The sequence below is a fragment of the Paramacrobiotus metropolitanus genome, unplaced genomic scaffold (genome assembly GCF_019649055.1).
Source record: "Paramacrobiotus metropolitanus isolate TYO unplaced genomic scaffold, Prichtersi_v1.0 Parri_scaffold0000028, whole genome shotgun sequence".
Lineage (NCBI taxonomy): Eukaryota > Metazoa > Tardigrada > Eutardigrada > Parachela > Macrobiotidae > Paramacrobiotus > Paramacrobiotus metropolitanus.
In genome coordinates this window covers 1,131,186-1,152,780 of record NW_026570248.1, presented here as the reverse complement: position 1 = coordinate 1,152,780, position 21,595 = coordinate 1,131,186, and the positions used below count along the sequence as shown (strand labels likewise).

Genomic DNA, 21,595 nt, shown 5'->3' with positions numbered 1-21,595 from the left:
CACGCTTGCTTTCGCCTAGACAAATCCAATCTCGTACGCTCCAGCACCAGCGTTTACATTCAGGCAAAGAAACTCACCGACCACTACCCTATCCAGCCAAATAGCCGGGGCCGAGAAAAACCTTCAATGACACTGCCGTAGTCAACATACATGATTCCACTGTCATTGATGATTCTCTCCTGAACAAATACAATGCACTAAAATCTCTTGTATCATCAGGTGGAGACACTGTGTGCGTAAAGACCAAATCAACCAACTCGCACATGTGTGTGTGAGCAGTTGCACCGGCGGTCAACGTCAAAATATACCGTTGCCTGGGATAAGTATGATTTTAATGTCAACTTTAACACCCAATCAGGACAATTCAACAACTACGAAGGAAGAGCAAAGATTGAGAGAGAATAAAAAGAGAGATAACTTTACAACAATGTTATGTAACAATGCACCAGCATTTCCTCTGAACAACCGCAGTGTAGGTTTCACATTAGGGTGAACAACGGACTTAGCACATCAAGTAAGCAACAACCGATGTTTGGTCAAGCGGCCTAAACGACCTAAATTAATTCCCAATGAGTACAATGCGTGTTCCAAGAGAACAAACACAAAATGACCTTTTCGCTGTCAAATGGTACTAGCGAAACATGCATTAGAAGGGAAATTCAATCAGTTTAAACATTGGTAACTTGTAAGGAAATATTCACTCTTTCTTCAACTGACTCACTCTGCAGGCGGACAATCAATCAAGTGGCCCACATACCGTCAAGCGGATTCGAAAAAAATTATTCCAGTGTCCGAATTTTCGTTCGTTCGCCAATGCCATTATTTAAGGATCTTCAGTTTATTCAATACCAACAGGAATATCAGCAGTCAGCTGGACTTGCAGTTTCATGGAGAAGTCACTCGGATTAACGTATCCTTTCGCCGGATCCAGCAGTTCCTAGAACACATAGACTTCTATTAATGAGGTGAACGAAGCAGTCCCAATTTTCAGCCGCACAAAATAATTCACCTTCATAGAGATATACGCTTTGTATCCATTGTTATCTTTGCCATCCTCATGATTGCAGAATACGTGGACTAGCGCTACAACATTCAAAAATAAACATCTTCAGACAAAAAAGAAAATGACGCACGTTAGTCAATATCACGATGCAGCTTCTAAAAAATTCAATCATCTTATAGCAACACCTACATCGCTTAATTGGTACAGTTTCCGCTTTCCATGGTAGCAGGCGAAACTCTGCAGCAACCTGGCATTTCCAAGAACCGGATTGTGAGTGATCTGACGGTCCAGAACACTTCACGAAGATGCCAAGCGCATCATTCTCGTTCTTCTCAACCATTATACTCCTGCAAAACGCTGCACGTAAAAGCCGACAGCTTCATCCAGATTGCTGATTACTGGTTTTGTTACAACAACGATCCCTCACCAAAGCAGCTTTTGAACTGTTATGGAATCGCTGGAAATACAGTCGCTCGACAGCCTTCGCACTTCCGGAACTGTATAATTAATAACACCCTTATCGCACATCCCTAGGAAAACCAAACAATTTCTACAACATGGCCGCAATTTTCTCCGGATGTATGAACGCTAACTTTGTCTGGGCTTCGTAGAGAACGGCACAATCGGTTTCATTGTGGCGTGCTTATACTTGTAGATTTCCCATCCTTCCGATTGCAGCAACAAGCCACTCTGAATAAAAATGTTATCGTGAAAGTTTATAGGTGCTCTGCTTTCTAGCGGCTCGGGCGTTTTGATCTACTGATGGCAAATTTAACGACTACCATCTCCATCGCAATTTACGCCCCGATTTGATAATTTTTTGGCACGAGCTACTAGCGAAAACAGATTACAAACTGTTTCACAAACTCCACCTTTAATGGTCCATCGAGCAGCTGTTTATCGGTCATCAGCGGAAAACGGATGAGAAACAGCGTCTCGCCCAAAATTTCACGACGATTGGCGGACGAAGCGTCCATGTTCTTTTCCATGCACATACTGGTAGCCCACCTACAAAAACGTCGCAGATATCACCCACTCAGCATCCTGCGTCCCGTCCTTAAAAGAGCACTGCAATAATTCGTTTACTTGTCAACAGACGAATAAATAGTGTTTTCGCTGGCGCTCAACGAATCCCGTTGGAGAATTATGCGCAGCGCCTCTTCTCCAATCGCACAGAACTGATCCGATTCCCAGATAGTTTTTGCAGATGCATCAATTAAAAACAAGCACGCCTGCAGGATGTTGGGTACTGCAGTTGCGTAGCGAACAGCCTAAAAGAAATAGATAGAAACGACTTTCGCGCAGTCCGTTCAGTCAATGCACGTACGCTCTCCAGTATAACCAAGCAGTTATCAATGATGAGATCCTTCAGGATAAATTCGGCGCAGTTGGCTGCCAGCAACGGTAAGTTGTACTTGTCTGCGCAGCCGAGTGTGTGGAAGACGTTACCATGGGTCAAGTTCTTCACGTTGTCCGTGTACACATAGCTGCATTTACAAGATTATTATTATTTTCTGTCAAAAAAAAGATATTGGATTACTGCACGATTGACATACTGAATCATATTATCGAACCCCTCGGGATAAACATCGGGAATTTCGATGGGAGCTGTGCAGTTCTCTGGTTCACTTCCATAGAACATGGTATGAAACACGTCGCTCCGGATGCTCAGGATAACCCTACATGATGTTATAGCTAACTTTAACCCAAGCAGATTGGCATATTCTGGACGAAGGTCGCTATGTAAACTAGAGTCATGGTGATGACTGGCTGAATGAGTACTCACCTGTGAGCTGGAAAATTCTTCACTTCACCGTAGTCTCTCCCCACCGCGAACTGGACATCGCTCATTTCGCCACAGACTAAGATACGCTGCACGCCATCAGTGATGTTCGAGATCTTGCCACGAACTCCCGAATCCGTAGACGAAGAAGTCAGAGTCTGAGACATGACAACAGAGGATTTGCGAGCCAGGTATTCTCAGTGAAACTTTAGGCGGTCAGAGCCCACAAATAAACAGAACGTGAATCCAAAATGCAACAAGTATGTATCTTTAGTCCGAATTTTGAAGAAATCTAGTAGAAATATTTGTTAGGAATGTGATATATATCAGGGCAGATCTCAATACAGGCAATACCACTGACTCGTTACGTCATCACTGGAGTAGCTCGCATATTAGCGCGGCTATAGTAAAATGCTGGGGAAAATCGGTTTGCTCCCCTTTTTCTGTTTCTGTTGAATGCGATACGAACTGCAAAATATGCGTATTAACTTCCTCTATTTTTATAAATAAAAAAATCTTTAAATGTGTAACGTGCATGACTTAAAATCAGTTTCCCACTATTTTTTAATAATTTCCCCATACGAATGCAGAGTGTGCGGTACTGTGGGCAACTGTTCATATTAAATCACCGATGCGTGATTATATCTCGGTATTCTCCATGTAAATTAGTCCCAATTAGTTCTTTAATTTTTCACATTGTTCAGTTCAGTATCTGTTTCATTTTTTTCTTAGATTTTGAAAAGTTTTGTTTGAATAAATCCACAAAACCAACTCGTGCAGTAATAATTTTGCCGTATACCGGTAGAAACCTTTCCAACAGCCGCTTTGCAACTTGCCGCACCGTACTTAATCATGTTGCCTCTCCCTATTGCTTATTTTATATTAGAAATAAAATCCCAACTGCAATAAAAGAGTGAAAACTTCAAAACGACTAAAAAAACACAAATAAGCTTTGAAAAGCTTGAAAAACTCTGGCTTTCACGGTGTTCTTCGGCAATTTGGGCTACTCGAGCGCTTTCGTCATTGCAAATCCCGCCCTCAATGGGGTTGCCTGTATTGAGATCTGCCTTAGTGCCTTGTATATATATATAGAGTAACGAGTTACGGTACGATGGAGGCCTAGGCTGGAGACAACTCAGCCAAGGCACTGATGGAGCTTAAAATTTGTAAGGGGGCATCCATAAATTACGTAAGCAGACATCGCCATTTTGAATACCCTCCACCCCTTATGTCACCACTCACCAGTACCACTCACTGGTCAGACTCACCAGTGCAAACAACGTACATACAGCAAATTGACGAGTTGTAACAGTTGTTACAGTATCTAAAATTTTTGTGCATTTAGTTGGGTTTTAAAATGATCAGAAAATAAAATAGCGTTCATTTTATAAAACCTAAATAACTCACGGAAAGAAATGTCTGGTTCTTGTGGAAGGAGACCGCCTGGTATCGTGCCCGTTATCCGGCTGAAGGCGGTCAGCCAATGGGCAGTGCGTCGGGACCACTGCCTGCATCGATTGGGGGTAGTAGACTAGTAGCGCACAAATAGCCTGCAAAATTGCACGCTTTTATGATTTTGATCCGTTGAACGGCCCAGTGAGTCATTGGGGCATAGTGACCCAGACTTGGCCCATCTTTTGGGTGAGGTGAAAATTTCCCCATTTTTCCCAGCCCATCTCATCTTTTAGGTGAAAATGAGGATGAGGTGGGAAAGAGCCGCAGATGAGGCTGAGATTGTTGAAAAATGGGATGGGATCAAGAAAACAAATAAAAATAAAAAATAATGATATGTTCATCTGTTTTCCATTCATTTTCATTTAAAAATGCAGCATTCGAGCTCTAAAACCAAAAAATTCTCCGCGCTCCGCGCGGATTTTATCGATAAGTGAGCATATTTTCTTCAGAACCGAATTTTTTTTTCCACCCGGCAGCTCTGTCGCATCAGGAAAAATGGCAAATTTAGCGGTGTTGAGCCTGTAAAAAATGGGGATGAAGATGAGATCGAAAAGGTGAGACGGGCTGAAAATTTTAGTAGCCGGAGGTGGGCTGGGCTGGGAATTAAACTGTGAAGGTGGGGGGGGGGGTGAGAGTGGGAAAATCGAAAATGGGCCAAGTCTGGCCCGGTATACTGTACACTAACCCTGCACTTGAAGGAAATTTGTACGCTAAGAGCGGCACGGTGCTGTATAGCCGGATAAGGCTGTATAGTACTAGTACAGTAAAATTTACTAGTACAGTAAAATACATTTCTAGTACAGTAAAAGTACATTACTAGTACTCGTAAGTCGTACGTACAGTAAAATTCAGTCTTATTAGCCGCATTTGGTCACTGTTTGTCTTAAGTGCTTGATTAATCAGACACCATTATTACTGATTTTTATACTCAGAATAGAAGTACTCATTAATGATTAATCTTCGCAGGTAACTACAGCAATTACAATTAATAGTTTGATACTGTAATAAGTTCATAGTAAGTAATAAGTTAAGTTCAGCATCTTGAAGAGAGGTAAAAAAAATCTGCCAACAGAAAACTCAGTGGGTTTTAGACGGTGCTGTCACTGTGACAATCATTTCGTCATAATTGTTGAATAACAACGCCCTTCCCGCGAAAGTATTCGGTAACTTCCTGGACGATCAAACTTTCTGTTGGCCTGTGGCTTGGCGCTAAGATCGTGGAGCAGCATTCGTGTGCGAGATGTGGTAAAGAGGTTGCGGAAGACGGATACCATGAACTAGCCTGTAAGAAGTGCATCGGGAGAAGGGAACGCCATAACCTTTAACAATATCATATTGCGAGCGCTGTGTACATAATGCCGGAATTGAGTCATACCCGGAGCCCATTGGTTTTTTGGGCGAAAATGGAAAGCGCCCGGATGGAGCCACGCGTTGGACGTGGTACCGCGGACAGCCGTTAGTATGGGACGTCACTTGCAGAGACGCGATGGCGAATTCATACATCGACGCGACCTCAAAGAGTGCTGGCGCCGCCGCCGAACTGGCTTGCCGGGAGAAGATTGGAAAATACAGGTCGCTAACTGATCGCTGTAATTTTGTCGCTTTGCATGTGAGACTTTTGGCACTTGGTGTGAGACCGGCATTGTAACGTTAAAGGAGATCGGTAAGAAGTTGCTTTTAAGAACGGGCGAAAGTCGCTCTACTTGTTTTTTGTTTCAACGTTTAAGTCTGGAGATTATGCGTGCCGTAATGTTATGAGTGTATTGTGCACAGTCCCTTCTCATGTTAATTGGGACAAATTCTTCATTTGATCATATTTGTTGAGCGAAGCTCGCCTTGTACATATTGAGAAATAAAGTGCAAAACTAATATAGTACATAATAGCACGGCAAAATAGATGCCATGGTAATAGTCACCATTTCTTCTACTGCTTTGTCCACAGAACACAGTCAAACCACTTTAAGTAAACAAAGACATAAGTGTTTCGTTGTGTTGCCTTCTGCTTTTCGCTCTTCTTTGAAACCGGGAACTGTTACCCGAAATTTCTGCGTGCTTGCTGCTGAAGCTCGCGACGCAGCTCGGCGTAGCCTGCGGCTCCGCCTTCTAATACGTTAAATAACAAACTAAAATAATGATTCCGAGCTTTCTAGAAGTTCCTTGTTACTTAATGACAAAGCATTTCACCTTATTTTTAGCTTGAAGCTGTACTGTGGTGGATTTGAATTAGCAATATTTATCGGACGGTCTCGAACCCCACGTACCATGCGGCATGATGCGGGCACGCAGAGCAAACAGCTTGCTGTTCTTCGATGCAAACCTTGTAGAAGCCAAGGTGCCTACTTACCTTCCTTGAACAGCATTTTCCAAAGAAAAATAAAAATCAGCGAACCTAATTTCGAAAAATCGGCTTTTACAAATTGTCGTCAGTTCAGCAAGAAAGGCAATCGCGCCCGCCCGTGAAGGCACTTTACGGTATAGCTACGGGAAAATCACCGCGGGGGTCAGGTACTTGAAAACAATTGCGAAGCGTCCCACAGTCGCAGAATCTTCTCGGCCATGTTTGTCCAGTCTTATTTTCTTTTTCAACTTTCAAGTACAGCACCAAATTTTAGTGAGAAATGTCCAACAGCAAGTACGGCGACGGAAAATTTCTTATGGAACGCTAAGTTCCATCTAACTGCAGCGGAATGGTCAAAAAAGGTGTTAGCTTTCTAGAGAGTGGGTGGGTGGTCAGCTTAGCAGTGGTGGGTACCTAGCTTTTCCCAATGACTTCGTATGTTGAAGTTTTAGAAATTTTTCTTTCAAACGTCTCTTTTTCTCCAAAAACTGATTTGTGATGGCAAATCTACATTTAAGGGCTATCGAATGATACATAGTCATGGCAGTTTGGCTCAGTGCGTCGAACTGACGGACTCAACAAAGATTAAGGCTTACGCGATTATTTTTAATTATTATTATAATAGAGATATAACTAGTAGACCCCGCGCAAAATGCGCGGAATAGATCAGCGAAGGATAAATCATAAGTAATGCAAGACTGGAAGAGACATATAGATATACGTATGTGTACTTCCACAGGGTTAATGAGCGAAAAAGAATAATTATTTACCTTTACTAGCTTCGCAAAAAAATGCTCCTATCAACTTTTAAGTCACGGTGTCTGTTCGAATTACAACTTGTGTGGATATTTTTCCGTCCCGGCGACTGCACTTAGACTTCACAGACACAATTAAAAGTCAGAGATAACGTTAACAATGGAAATATTTTTCCCGGAAAAAGTTCTTTTCCGGTTTAAGCTTTACCGGTACCTATTCATTTTTTCCAGATCAGCCATCAAGCAAAAGCTTTACAATTCTGCTACTTTGTTTTCGAAACATTGTGCGTGCGCTTTCCTTATAATTCAACTGTATTCAGTCAACCACCGCTATCGATAAGGGCACCACCGTTGGTGCCATAGGAATACATATATAACATTATTTTTCCATAATGTTTCGTATTAGGAACACAACAGTCCCACAGTGTAATTAGTACTATTATAGCAACTCTTCTTATAGCAATTATAGCAATTCTACTATAGCAATTCTTCATTTGTTAAAATGCCAATGTGAAAATGTCAATTAAAATGTTAAATTTTTGTCAAAATTGCCGTTCAACATCAAATACCGTTACCCAAATTGTCTCGGTTGCTACTCCGCTCTCGTGACAGACTGACAGCTCGCCGCGTTTTGCGCCTCGGTTTTATTCCAGACTGATAAAATAATTACTTGGAGGTTAACAAAAAGCTCTCGTAAGCATTTAGTCTAAGCTAATTGCATCTTACATAGGTAAAACATAATTTAAAACTTAAAAAATGATTTTTTCGAAATGATTTTCCCTGAAAATTTCCCATGGAATTAAACAGCAGCAAATTGTGCAAATTTGGCTGTCACAGGGTTTGTCGATTTCGAAATTTAGTGTGTGCCATTTTTATTCTATTCAACTCAAACCTACTAAATAATCTGACAAAAACAAAAAGTATTTAAAAAAGCCACTTCGTACAACAGCATTAATTATTTACACTTTTTACAGTTTTTAGCAAAAACATTCGAACCCGCCCAAAGGAGCGCAGCAACTTTAAAATCGGTCACCCGCGCTGCGTCGAACAGCTACCTGAAAAACTTGGTTTTGGAAATGAGAACCTCGACTGTTCCGTAGACTTTTTAATGAGACTTTCTTGTCAAATCCTGATATTCCACTATAACCATGCTTTAGAGATAAAATCTATAAATTCAGGGCTTTCGAGTGATTCATACCCCTTGAAATTTCATCCATTGTAACGTTTTAGGTGATTTATCAAAAATTGCCATAATCTATTGGCAGTGGTGGGGGAATCGTTTTGTAGTGGTGGGTTCTCCACTTTTTCCATAGACTTTGCATGCTAAGGTTTTTTAAACTTTTCTTTGAAACCTAATTTTTGTTTCGAGAACAAACTTTTGATGGCAAATATAGAAACTTAGGGCTATCGAATGATATATAGTCATCGAAGTTTGGTTCAGTGTAAAGTCCTGGCGAACTGTATGGAAATGGAATTTTGAAAGTCTTATTCTTTTAATATATAGAGATTATAATAATAATTATATCTCTATATAATAATCGCGTAAGCCTTAATCTTTGTTGAGCACTGATCCAAACTGCCGTGACTATGTATCATATCGATCAATTTCGATGTCCCTTTAAGTGTAGATTAGCCATCACAAATCAGTTTTTGAAGAGAAAAATATGTCTGCAAGAAAACTTTCGAAAACATTAACATACAAAGCCTATGGGAAAACCTATGAACCCACCAATGCTAAACTCACCACCCCATCACTGTTTCAACAGCTAACACGCTTTTTTGACAGTTCGCTGCAGCTGGATCTGGCTGGTACGTTCCTTACCAGATAATGCTCCATCGTCCTAAGTTTGTATGTTTCTCTTCAAAATTTAGTTTTGAGAAAGAAAATAAAACGAAAGAAAGAAAGAAGATAAATATGGCGGAGGAGATTCTGCGACTGTGGGACGGGCCAGACGGCTCTAAAGTCTGTTTTCAAGTATCTGACGCCCGCAGTGGTTTGTTTAAGTTTTCACTCAACTATTCTGTAAAGAGCGGGCGCGGTTGCCTTTGTTGCTAAACGTGATTTGTGAAATGTGAAGGACATTTTTTTAAAATTGCTATCGTTTTCAATAGAAAGGCAAGGTGGTGTTTGAGAAAGGCAAGCGGGGCAATTTGGAATCTTCAAAATTTTCTTTGAAGCAGAGCAAGCTGTTTGCTCCGCATGGTACGATTTTATCGTATTATTTATTTATTTATGTAATTATATAAATCCACCAAAGTGCTTTTATCTGTAATCATATTATTCGGTTTAAAAACGGGTGGGTGGAGTTGGATGTAGCACGAATTGCGAATTGCGAGATTGGTTGGATGTTGCACGAATTGCGGATTCGTGGTAGCAGTAGCACGAATTGCAAGTTGGAAGGCTTCAGTATCAAGTAACAAGGAACAAATGAATTTTTCTGTTCGCTATAGAGGGAACTGGAAGGCGGAGCCGCAGCCGACGCAGAGCTGCGGCGCGAGCGGACGTCGCGTAGCCGCAAGCATGTCAGAAATGTCGTGTACCAGTTCCAGATTTTGAAGACAGCTAAACTGGGGAATAAAACACAACGAAAGGCTTCTTTCCTTACGAGTATTTATTTTGGCTGTGGTCAAAGTAGTAGGAAAAAAGGAATAGCAGTAGTAAGTAGAGCAGTTACTCTCTTAGCAATACGGTTGTTCAGCGGGGATAATATGACGGGCACCAGTGGTGTTAGTGGTCAAACGGGTGATTTAAATTAGAGTAAATAAACTTTTATCGGATAGTGTACAGCTTGAAAAGTGCAGAATGGCAAAAAAACAGAAAGGGAGAACAACTTCTAGCAAATTACAGAGTGCCTAGACGCAGAAGCTGCACGCAGAAACTAATGAGCAAAAATATCCGCTGTTAAGAAAAAAATTTTGCATTTCAGGTATAAGGTCATCTCTGACTTTTACTTACTGTTTACTAATTCGCCTTAAAGATTACTTACTCAGTAAGCCAAGTACTAATTACTAAACCTTATGTCAGGAAGCAAATTTCGCGCGAAGCCCGAAGGTGACGAGCAAATTTATGGCGAAATCGTTAAAAATTCCATTAAAAAATCGTATTATAATACAAATATAGCCAGTCGAAATTTTTTTCTACTTTTTACTTACTTTTACTGTTATTTTAAAAACCTTACCTACTGTTACTGTTACTTCAAGTCCAAAATGTTAATGGTTACTGAATGCTTAATATTAGGCTACTGTTTACTGAGTAACTTTCCCTTACTTACTGTCTACTCAGTAACCCATCACCAGGGGCGTAGGGAGGTATGGGGCCAAAAGGCCAGACAGTGTGTTACTGGCCCCCCCCCCAAAAGAAACTCACTGGCCCCGGGCGGCTTCGCCGCTCGGGGCCAGTGCAATTTTTTGGGAAAACGTAAAACTAATATTAACGCTGACATTTAATTTAAACCCAACATTCTCTGATAAAATTCTGATTTACTGTAAATAAATTAAAACACTGTGGCATCTTCTGTTAAAACGTAGAACTAGTAAACAATTGAACGTCGGACGCCCAAATTAGTGGCGAATATAAAGGGGGTAGGTACAGAACACGTGCCCTCTCCGGAATTGTTTTAAAAGTGGGTTCTTCAGAAAACTAAAGGGGAGTGTTGCTTAAAAAATGGTAACAAATTTTGCATAAAATCGTTCAGATTCTTTTTTTTTCGTGGATTTCTAGCGACTTTGCAGTTAAATCGATTGCTATAGATTCGTGGTCCGCGCGAAAATAGCTCTTTATTGTACTTTCATACATTAATTTAGTCTCCGGCGAGAAACCAAAAAGTGTTTTACATTAAATTCATAATATTCCGCTATTTTTTATAGAATTTCTAGCAATTTTCCCAGTAAAAACGTGCGTCACCTTCGCGCGAAATTTACATTTCTGGAGACCAACCATGATACGATATTACTTCATGCATTCTAACTTTCATTTCGCTGCAAAAAGTAAAACTATTTGTACTATTTTTAATAGAATTTCTAGCAATTTTAGCAGCAAAATCGCTCGTTGGCTTCGCGCTTCGCGCGAAAATTAATATTTGATATAATTTTTGACCATACATCTTGCTTTACACACGAAGGTCACCAATTTACGCACAAAGGTCACGCACAGGGGTGCTGATACCATCCCTCGAATACGCTCCCTCGAATGTAGCAGAGGTGCACCCCCAGGGCTGTACCCTTGGGTGCCCCCGAGTGGTATGCCCCTTGGGTGGCCCCAGATGTGCACCCCTGGAGTACACCCCAGGGGGCACCCTCAATATGTAGGTTCGGCTCGCCTTGGCCCCCTCCAAAAACGAAAGCTCCCTACGCAGCTGCCCATCACTGATTATTTTTTTACCACAAGTCAAAATGACTTGCACTTAAAATGATTTGTCAAAATAATTCGTTGTTGACTTTTTGATGCGCCAATCATACGGCTAAAAATTATAATTTGAGTTTTGAATTGGTACTTTTTTGAGATGAACTGAATTTCTCAAATTCTAGCATCTCATCGGTTTCGCTCTCTGACGATGCACTGGAACTCTCAGATGCGTCGTCACTGATGCTGCTCGAAGACTCGTCGAACGCTTTCCCAACTATCTCATGCTCACAAAGTCGCGCAGGACTGTTTTACGAGAACTCATAATGGAAAACTTTCTGCAGAAATCTTGCAAATGGGAAACAGAAATAATAAGTGTGTTGAAAAAGATGTATCAAAAACCAAAACAAAGCAGGACTATCTGAAACCACCGACACATGGTGAAAATTAAACAGAATTAATTCGAACTAACTGTAAAGGCACACTATTTTGAGTTAAACTGTACTGTTAATGTACTGTATGTACCCTGTGATTAAAATTTAGGTGGCTGGTTTTTCTTCTGTTTCTTTCGTTCTCTACAGTTCAACAAATAAGATTAAATTTTTGAGTTAGTGGTCTCGCTGCTCTGTAACGCTCTGTAAGATTCAGCGGTGCACCATTGGTAAATTCACTTTTACAGAACTTCCAGCACTGTATCGTACAGAACAAATTTAAAGTGCCTTTCGAGTGGTATTAAATGACGATAATATCTATTCGAAAATCTGCCTGTCTCATTAACTGACAGTAAAGTAAGTCGAAAGTATTGCAACAGTGAAAGTAAGTAAGAGGTCCAAAAAACTCAGTAACCCATCACCACAGAGACTGGTAATACATAGAGAGGCTATGTCAATCGAATCGCATGTAAGGCAGCGTTCCGCTGTGCCGTTCAGCTTAAGACCCCCGCTTCGAACACGAATATCATTGGCAAAAGTGCCACTTTTGGCTATACGGATTGGCTGTTTTAACGTTAATGCGCAATTGTGGTTGGTTATCCAAATGCAACCAATCCGCACAATCCTGTTTTGCTGCATGGATTGGCTGTATTCGACCACATTTTGAGATGCAATCGCCGTTCGTGGGTGGTAGGCCAACGACAGGGGGTCTTAATCTGCACGGAAAACTGGATCACTTGCAAAGTATTGTGCGTCCTCTCTATGTATTACCAGTCTCTGTGCCATCACTGTAAAAAATGCGAGTTCTGTATCGTAACGGAGCCAGGAAAGTTCCTTTTAGATACAGACACTTTAATTTGGGCGCCCAATCAGCGGTAAGGGGGTGGTAACAAAATGTTACAGAACTTCCGGCTCTGTATCTTACAGAACCCATTTAAAGTGCGTTTCGAGTGGTACTTTTGTAGACTTCGGTATAATATAGCATTTTACGCTTCGGTCATAAAACCTTTACCACCTGCAGGTCACGAGTTTCAATTTTTGCAGTGGGTTATGATTTGCTCATCGCATTAAATTTTTGCGCGCAATTTGCGCGGGGTCTGCTATTTTTAAATATCAAGGCATTTTTGGAAAACTAGAAATAATTTTTTCAGTTTGTTATGTAACGCATTAGAAAACGGAGGCGCAGGCGACGCCAAGCTGCGGCGCGATCGCGGAGCTCGCGGAGAAGCAAGCATGCAATATGTTCCGCTTAACAGATCCGATTTTTAAAAAAATTGCAATTTCTTTAATTGGTGTACATCAGCTAAGGCATCTATGTATCATATTGTATGTATAATAATGAAGTACGAGTAGCTTTTGCTGCTTAAAAGTTTCATGTGTTGCAATTACATTGATTCTGACGCGTGTGCGATCTGTTGACTGCTGGCTTATTTTTTCGAGAAATGTGTCACATTTAGAAAAACAAAAAGCGCAGGAGGATACACAGCAAAATTTTTCTGTCATATTTAGTTAAAGTAGTTCTGTCGTCAAAACGATAGAAAAAGGTCGAATTGTGCTCTATTAGTACGAGTATACTGATTTTTAAGCTGGGATTAAACGGGTAATAGCGGTGTCAGTGGTCAAAATGGAATTTAAGTCATTTGTGAACTGCATTGCCGGCAGTTACTGAATATAGTTGCAGCTTAAAAAAGCGCTGAATGTCAAAGACCGGGAAGGAAGAACAAGTTCTAATAATTGCAGAGTCCCTGTGCGGCAACTGCACGAAATCTAACTGATTGGTGACTGATCTGGAAACAAAAAAAAGGTCGGAAACTGATGTGAAAACTTATTCGCTTTGGGAGAAAAATTTTACAGTTCAGCGCTAAGGTCATCGCTGCAGTCAAACGAATAGGAAAATTTTCCAGTAGATATTATTGACAACTGACTTTGGTATATTATTGCATTATTTATTCCGCGCAATTTGCGCGGGGTCAGCTAGTTATTAAAATAAGCCTTAAAGAATTCCATACAAAGATCCCTTTTCTGTGTGACGCACTAAACCAAACTTTAGTGCCTATATGTCATTCCATAGCGCCAAGCTTGCAGATGGCGCGACAAGAATTAGTTTTGGTAACAAGTCTTACAATTTGTTAAGTTTAAAAGAAAAGTTTAAGAAAAGCTAACATACAAAGTCTACGGGAAAAGTGAAGAACCCACCACTGCAAAACCGACCACCCCACCACTGTCTAGAGTCGACAGCTAAAACGCCGTTCTTTGAACTTCTTTCCAGCTGCTGCTGTTGCTGTTCTTCTTGCTTTCTACACGCTTACAAGTCATAACCGAGTACCAACAGTACGTCGTCAATTCGGCTTTGTCCAGTTGGCTTCACTGTCACCGGACAACTGCAGTTTAAAAAACTGCTCACAGCTCCTCAATTTTGCAGTCGTACAGTGCATACAGTGCATTCGTACTGAATGTGGAGATGTTGGGTATGCACCATTTCGTTTAACATTGTACCTGTTGCATTTCGGATTTTATTTGTGGGCTCTGACCGCCTAAGTTTCATTGGCTCACAAATCCTCTGTTGTCATGTCTGACAATCCGCCTTCATCGTCCTCAAATTCGGAAGAACGAGGCAGGATCACGAAGATCAGTGATGGCGTGCAGCGTATTTTGATCAGTCGAGAAATGAGCGATGTCCAGTTCGCGGTGGGGAGTGACCATGGTGCCGCGAAGATTTTTCCGGCTCACAGGTAAGTCCACAATCTTTACTCCGATTTCAATTTACATGGGATCCTCGTCCAAAATACGCCAATCTGCCTGGTTAAAAGTTAGCTATATCATGTAGGCTTATCCTGAGCATCCGCAGCGATGTGTTCCTTACAATGTTCTACGGAAGTGTGCCCGAGAAGTGCGAAGCTCCCATCGACGTTGCCGGCATTCATCCCGAGGGGTTCGATAATATGCTTCAGTATGTCGATCGTGCAGTAATCCAATATCTTTTTTTTGACAGAAAATAATAATAATCTTGTAAATGCAGCTATGTGTACACGGACAACGTGAAGAACTTGACCCATGGTAACGTCTTCCACACACTCGGCTGCGCAGACAAGTACAACTTACCGTTGCTGGCAGCCAACTGCGCCGAATTTATCCTGAAGGATCTCATCATTGATAACTGCTTGGTTATACTGGAGAGCGTACGTGCATTGACTGAACGGACTGCGCGAAAGTCGTTTCTATCTATTTCTTTTAGGCTGTTCGCTACGCAATTGCAGTACCCAACATCCTGCAGGCGTGCTTGTTTTTAATTGATGCATCTGCAAAAACTATCTGGGAATCGGATCAGTTCTGTGCGATTGGAGAAGAGGCGCTGCGCTTAATTCTCCAACGGGATTCGTTGAGCGCCAGCGAAAACACTATTTATTCGTTTGTTGACAAGTAAACGAATTATTGCAGTGCTCTTTTAAGGACGGGACGCAGGATGCTGAGTGGGTGATATCTGCGACGTTTTTGTAGGTGGGCTACCAGCATGTGCATGGAAAAGAACAAGGACGCTTCGTCCGCCAATCGTCGTGAAATTTTGGGCGAGACGCTGTTTCTCATCCGTTTTCCGCTGATGACCGATAAACAGCTGCTCGATGGACCATTAAAGGTGGAGTTTGTGAAACAATTTTAATCTGTTTTCTCTAAGTAGCTTGTGCTAAAAAAAATTATCAAATCGGTGCGTAAGTTGGGATGGTAGATGGTAGTCGGTAAATTTGCCATCCGCAAATCAAAACGCCAGAGTCGCTAGAAAGCAGAGCACCGATAAGCGTTCACGATAGCATTTTTATTCAGAATGGCTTGTTGCTGGAACCGGAAGGATGGGAAATCTATAAGTATAAGCACGCCACCATGAAACCGATTCTGCCGTTCCCTACGAATTCCCGACAAAGTTAGCGTTCATTCATTCGGCCAATGTTTGTAGAAACTGTGGCCATGCTTGTAGAAATTGTTTGATTTTTCTAGGGCTGTGCGATGAGGGTGTTATTAATTATATAGTTCCGGATGTCCGAAAAATGTTGAGGATATCTACTCCCAGCGATTCCATAACAGTTCAGAAGCTGCTTTGGTGAGGGGTCGTTGTTTTTAACAAAACCAGTAATCAGCAATCTGGATGAAGCTATCGGCTTTTACGTGCAAAGTTTTGCAGGAGTATAATGGTGGAGAAGAAAGCGGATGGTGGGGATGACGCGCTTGGGTTTTTTCTTAAGTGTTCTGGACCGTCAGATCACTCGGAATCCGGTTCTTGGACGTGTCAGGTTGCTGCAGAGTTTCGCCTGCTACCATGGAAAGAGGAAACTGTACCAATTACGAAATGTTAGTGTTTTACAATACTTCTATAGCATGGTAAATGCTCTTATCAGAAATTGCGTTGCAATTTTGGCTACGGTGGGTTATTTTTTTACGTTTTTGAGTTGAGGATGTTTTTTTTTGGATGTTGTAGCACTATTCCATCGATTCTCTAAGCATGATGACGATGCCAAAGTAATCTGTGGATACAAGGCGTATGTTTCTATGAAGGTGAATTATTTTGTTCGGTCGGAAATTGGGACTGATGATTATGAGTCCGTGTGTTCTAGAAACTGAAGGATCCGGCGAAAGGATACGTTAATCCGTTTGACTTCTCCTTGAAACTGCAAGTCCGGGTGACTGCCGATCTTCCTGTTGGTATTGAATAAACTGAAAATCCTGAAGTAATGGCATTGGCGAACGAACGAAAATTCGGACACTGGAATAATTTTGGTCGAATCCGCTTGACGGTATGTTTGTCACTTGATTGATTGATTGTCCGCCTGCAGAGTGAGTCAGTTGAAGAAAGAGTGAATATTTCCTTACAAGTTACCAGTGTTTAAACTGATTGAATTTCCCTTCTAACGCATGTTTCGCTAGTACCATTTTGACAGCGAAAAGGTCATTTTGTGTTTGTTCTCTTGAAACACGCTTTGTACTCATTGGCGAATCCTTAGATCGTAAAATTTTGCTCGAATTTGGTACAAATCAGTAACTCACTCATTTTCGGATGTTTTCTTTAACTATTTGCTTCTGACTCACGAAGCAGTTTGTATTGTTTGTCAGATTCTTGTTATTTCATAGATTGTTCAGATAAATGTGTACTAGTCTAACGGTCTTTCCTATAACCATTTTCTCATGAATTTCCGATAATTTTTGACGTAATAAAATTATGGTCCTTGGGTTCCTGGCCGTATGGCGCGTATAGCGGATTTTATACATGTGGTGCAAGGTCTGTCGTTTAAATCTAACCAAGATTTGATCCCAACGAAATTAATCAACGGCTGTACCGTCTGTCAAGAATAGCAGTATTTTGTTCCTACGTACAACAAGAAGAGAAGATAAACGACATGAACGACACATTTACACAATTTCTCGCCGCTGCCGAACTAATACCATCCCGCAAGAAAAGCAATTGTGCTAATGATCAAAAGAAACTTCCTCGCCAGCGGATGCGACAGATCATTTCCGGTGTTTTTTAATTTCGCCGTCTTGGACTTCTCGTTCGGTACGGTCTTGATGCTGAACGTCTTGGGTGATGGCGCATTGGCGCTGGCCGCCGCGGTACTGTCGGCTGGGTCAGCATTCGCCGTGGGAGCCACACCCGGAAGCGGTAAACCCGCGGGACCGGCCGCCAAGATTGTCGGCGCATCATCTTCAGCCGTCTGGTTGACTTTCACGGAACTACCCTCTCCATCCGGGACTAGAAGCGGTCGGGATAATACGGTGGTGTCGGTAGCCGCGGGCGCTGCATCAGCATGCGAAGCCGCTGAAGGAACGGTGTTGGTCAACTGCGCCTGCTGCTGCACGCTGGAACGGGTGCCCGTGGCGGCTGCGCCCGTAAATAGCGTTTCCATATTGTTACTGCTGGCGCCCTGCATCGTGCTGAAGGGCGGCGGGGATGAAGCGATAATTGCATCATCTACACTGCTGCTACTCGTCCCCGCATCCGGCTGGGTCATATTGGGCAGGGAGATGAGATTGTGCCGGTTGGATAGGGGATCCTCAAGGCCCAAATCACGGCCGCACTGAGCTTGATATTCAAAACACTGTTGAAAAAGACAAATCAAAGCGTTGTTCTTCGTTACTGCTCTTTTCTCTTCTCCAGTTGTTGTTGACTGGTTGTACAAATTAAATTATATAAATTTAGGTTACGACGTGCGGTATTGTATAACTTACAAGGAAAAAGCAAGAGTGCAGATATAATTGTTACCTGGCGTGCTATCCAGTCTTGAAGTGTGGATTTCATCATTTTATAAAGAAACTTTTTCACAAAATCCGCCGATGATGGGTGGCACTTCCGCACGGCTGCTTCAAATGAACACTGGGTAAGCCTGTGAAGGCCATCGCTGTCCAACAACAAAACATCGGTTAACCACCAGTCTCATATTGTTCTGCTTACGTAACAGCTACCCTAGTGAACATAAGATCTATGGAACCGAGTCATTTATAACTTATTTACATGAAAATAAGAAGGGTTATAATTCATGCTTAATCAAGTTCTGCACAGGCACAAAAAGTAAATATAGTACATACCGTACTAGTCAAGACCTAAAGCAATATTAACCAAAAAAGATTTGCCTAATTTTTCCCATTGTCTTATCTTTTTCACATCGAACAGCGATAGCAAAAATAGTAAAAATACGTAATTAAGAAAAAAAACAGAAGCACCGAATAATGTTTATTTACTTTACTGATCATTACTTCAAATCCGTAGTCTACCGATTAAATGAACAAATATATAAGTGTTCATTTAATTATGAGACATAAGAAGATACGATACAATTTTTCGTTGCATGCACGCAAGGGCAATGCTATGTTATTGCCGGTCGTAATTAGATCTGTTTCTTTAATTGTTCTCTGATGCTCCAAGTCGAAAATGTATGGCTTACCAATTAGTTAGCGCGCTGGATTCTACTCTCCCAGAGAAAATCGCAAAAAAAACTGATTACTAAAATAAACGGCTATTAGATGTCAATAATGCACGAACCACATAGTGATAATCAGGAAATACTTTCGAAAGTAATTCAGTAATCTGATTATTTTGCCATAAAAGCTGTACGGGATGCGCTTACATGAGCGACACTTTTCAGCAAACACTACTACTTTTATAGCTTATTTTGGCCATGGCCATTTTATGAAGTGCGAGAAAAACACTGTGCAGTTTTATTTTCCCTGATTCAGTCTTGACTCACCAACAGCTTCGATGTAAGACTTCCTGGGGAGCCAGATTATCAGAGACGGCAGCAATATCCGATACGGTAGCTCCATAGTTAGCAATGCACTGATTAATATCCAGACTGACCACGGCTAAACACTGGCCGTGGTGTGCATAATCTGTTAACAACAACTTTCATTCAGCCGGCTTCTTAACAGGTTCAAAGTGAGGTGGAAGTGTAAGTGAATGGTCAAGATTGGTGTTACAACTCACAGCAATTACGTAACCGCAAAAAGCACAAACCTCTTCGAAATTGATCATTTTCACAGAACAGCATGATGAATTCGTTTGCTTGTCTTATGAATGGATCCAGAGTTACTAGTTCGGCAGCTGCAAATATTATGCAATATCGTTGTTAATTTGTTATTCGCCAGTGTTGTAAATAAGAACAACAGCGAAAAGGTCACGGAAATTGTCCGCTCGTACCCAAACATGGCCTTAATACTTTCTCGTTGCACAATCGAACTGACGCAAACGCCCTAAAAAATGATGTCATAAATGAAAGAATGCACAACACAACCACAAGCTTTAACCGTAAAAACTAAAGCAAACAAAATATTAAACGGGCTGACAAATGACAATTACTAGTATCATACTGTACTCGTATCGCAGATTCTAGCAGATCATTGTAATTAATTCGATTTGCTGATTTAATTTTCTTTTCCACCAAGCATGCAGGTATTCTGATCACTTTAAGTCCGTTTATTTTTGAGGCGGTTTAAATTTCATCCTAAAAAAGGTCTGAGAAAATTTAACCTACAGATCTTGTAGATATATCTTTACGAAGAAATTTAAAAAACTGATCAAAATTTAAATCAGTGTGCTGGAATCCATCGATATCAGGACAATTTTAACGGATACCTACTCGCAGTCATCTCTTATGGCCGAATCTGGAACCAGACCCGATAGATATTTCTGTGGTGTGAATCCAGTAATCAATCTCCCACATTGGTCAATTAAGGACTGTTGACAAGGATTTGTCAGTGTTATCACGGGACTGACGGTACCTGTATTAGCATAACGTAACACGCTGTTAAAGCTGGTCAACTATGCATGCAAGTCCGTCTTTACGGTTACAGCACGCAAATGAAATATCAAGGTTATGGAGACCGGCTAAACAAGCTGGCAACTGCAGCAGTGCAACTAATAAACACTAAATACTGTCTAAGCAAAGCTAAACCGAAATCCACGTTTTTCCAAAACTTTTACAAAAACCACGTTCATGGCACCGGTTTCACTATGTGCATAAAGCTCTACCACTTTCACATAATTTTGTGCATTACTCGCATAAATAAATTAATGTTAGATTGGTATTAAACTCGCAGATGCTGAAGTTATAAAACTCCCAGCAAGTGGGAAACAAATCTGGAAAACAGAAAATTTAAAACGAATATCACATGCATATAAAAATAATACAAAAACACCAGTTTGCTATAACACATATTGCTATTCGGTCGAAAAGAATCATAGTTTGTGCCTCAAAAAGAGCAACGATCAGACATACCTAATGCCAATTTAAAAGTATATTTACGTCTTACCGCTTATCAAAAATACAATCCACAATTTGAGGTGTTGTATCTGCCTCGACAACATATTATGCATCTCAACAGCACCACGAACCGGAAAGAGAAAACGTAGGTACTCAAAGAAACTGGATTAAGTGTAAAAAATTATTAATCCCACGTATCGATATCGACTACGACGATAGCGACAATTAGGGATACATGGGTACGGCACTTGAGAAAGCCATCCGACACGCTGTCATAGATCCATTTGAACCGAAGAAACACTTGCCAGGGATAAGGCCTGAGAAAACAACAGCAAGAAAACACCGCGCACCTGGTCAGCACGCTAATAAACTATCAACTGATTTAGTCTCTTGGTTTAATTAGAGCTTAAGAGTCTCACTCTCAAGGTTCCACCCAGCTAGCACGCTTGCTTTCGCCTAGACAAATCCAATCTCGTACGCTCCAGCACCAGCGTTTACATTCAGGCAAAGAAACTCACCGACCACTACCCTATCCAGCCAAATAGCCGGGGCCGAGAAAAAACTTCAATGACACTGCCGTAGTCAACATACATGACTCCACTGTCATTGATGATTCTCTCCTGAACAAATACAATGCACTAAAATCTCTTGTATCATCAGGTGGAGACACTGTGTGCGTAAAGACCAAATCAACCAACTCGCACATATGTGTGTGTGAGCAGTTGCACCGGCGGTCAACGTCAAAAT

The 21,595-nt window shown here is 41.3% G+C and overlaps 3 protein-coding genes across 8 annotated transcripts; 1 reads left to right on the top strand and 2 right to left on the bottom strand.

The window, feature by feature from the left end:
• Positions 1-319: 319 nt before the first annotated feature.
• Positions 320-3,124, bottom strand: LOC129588144 (BTB/POZ domain-containing protein 3-like). The gene is made up of 10 exons (XM_055482254.1): positions 2,790-3,124; positions 2,560-2,682; positions 2,331-2,490; positions 2,090-2,274; positions 1,876-2,011; positions 1,597-1,693; positions 1,431-1,533; positions 1,193-1,350; positions 1,010-1,083; positions 320-937 (listed from the first exon to the last, which is right to left on the bottom strand). The coding sequence occupies exons 1-10, from the start codon at positions 2,951-2,953 to the stop codon at positions 839-841; spliced, it is 1,299 nt and encodes a 432-aa protein (XP_055338229.1). The 5' UTR covers positions 2,954-3,124; the 3' UTR covers positions 320-838.
• On the top strand, positions 2,482-18,296 carry LOC129588143 (BTB/POZ domain-containing protein 6-like). Of its 5 annotated transcripts, none has more exons than XM_055482249.1 (11): positions 2,482-2,646; positions 2,718-2,791; positions 14,935-15,057; positions 15,127-15,286; positions 15,343-15,527; positions 15,606-15,741; positions 15,927-16,023; positions 16,098-16,200; positions 16,282-16,448; positions 16,576-16,652; positions 16,712-18,296. In XM_055482249.1, exons 2-11 carry the CDS (start codon positions 2,778-2,780, stop codon positions 16,808-16,810), a joined length of 1,161 nt encoding a protein of 386 aa, XP_055338224.1. In that variant the 5' UTR covers positions 2,482-2,646; positions 2,718-2,777; the 3' UTR covers positions 16,811-18,296. The 5 variants fall into 5 exon arrangements, with proteins under 5 accessions (XP_055338224.1, XP_055338225.1, XP_055338226.1 ...); XM_055482250.1 differs by having other exon boundaries at positions 14,956-15,057; positions 16,712-18,295; XM_055482251.1 differs by lacking the exon at positions 2,718-2,791 and having other exon boundaries at positions 2,483-2,646; positions 16,712-18,295.
• Positions 17,346-21,520, bottom strand: LOC129588145 (uncharacterized). 2 transcript variants are annotated; one of them, XM_055482256.1, is made up of 8 exons: positions 21,367-21,520; positions 20,898-21,165; positions 20,225-20,366; positions 19,786-19,838; positions 19,603-19,689; positions 19,337-19,478; positions 18,355-18,490; positions 17,346-18,190 (listed from the first exon to the last, which is right to left on the bottom strand). In XM_055482256.1, the coding sequence occupies exons 2-8, from the start codon at positions 20,959-20,961 to the stop codon at positions 17,531-17,533; spliced, it is 1,284 nt and encodes a 427-aa protein (XP_055338231.1). In that variant the 5' UTR covers positions 20,962-21,165; positions 21,367-21,520; the 3' UTR covers positions 17,346-17,530. The 2 variants fall into 2 exon arrangements, with proteins under 2 accessions (XP_055338231.1, XP_055338230.1); XM_055482255.1 differs by having other exon boundaries at positions 21,268-21,490.
• Between the last annotated feature and the right edge of the window lie 75 nt (positions 21,521-21,595).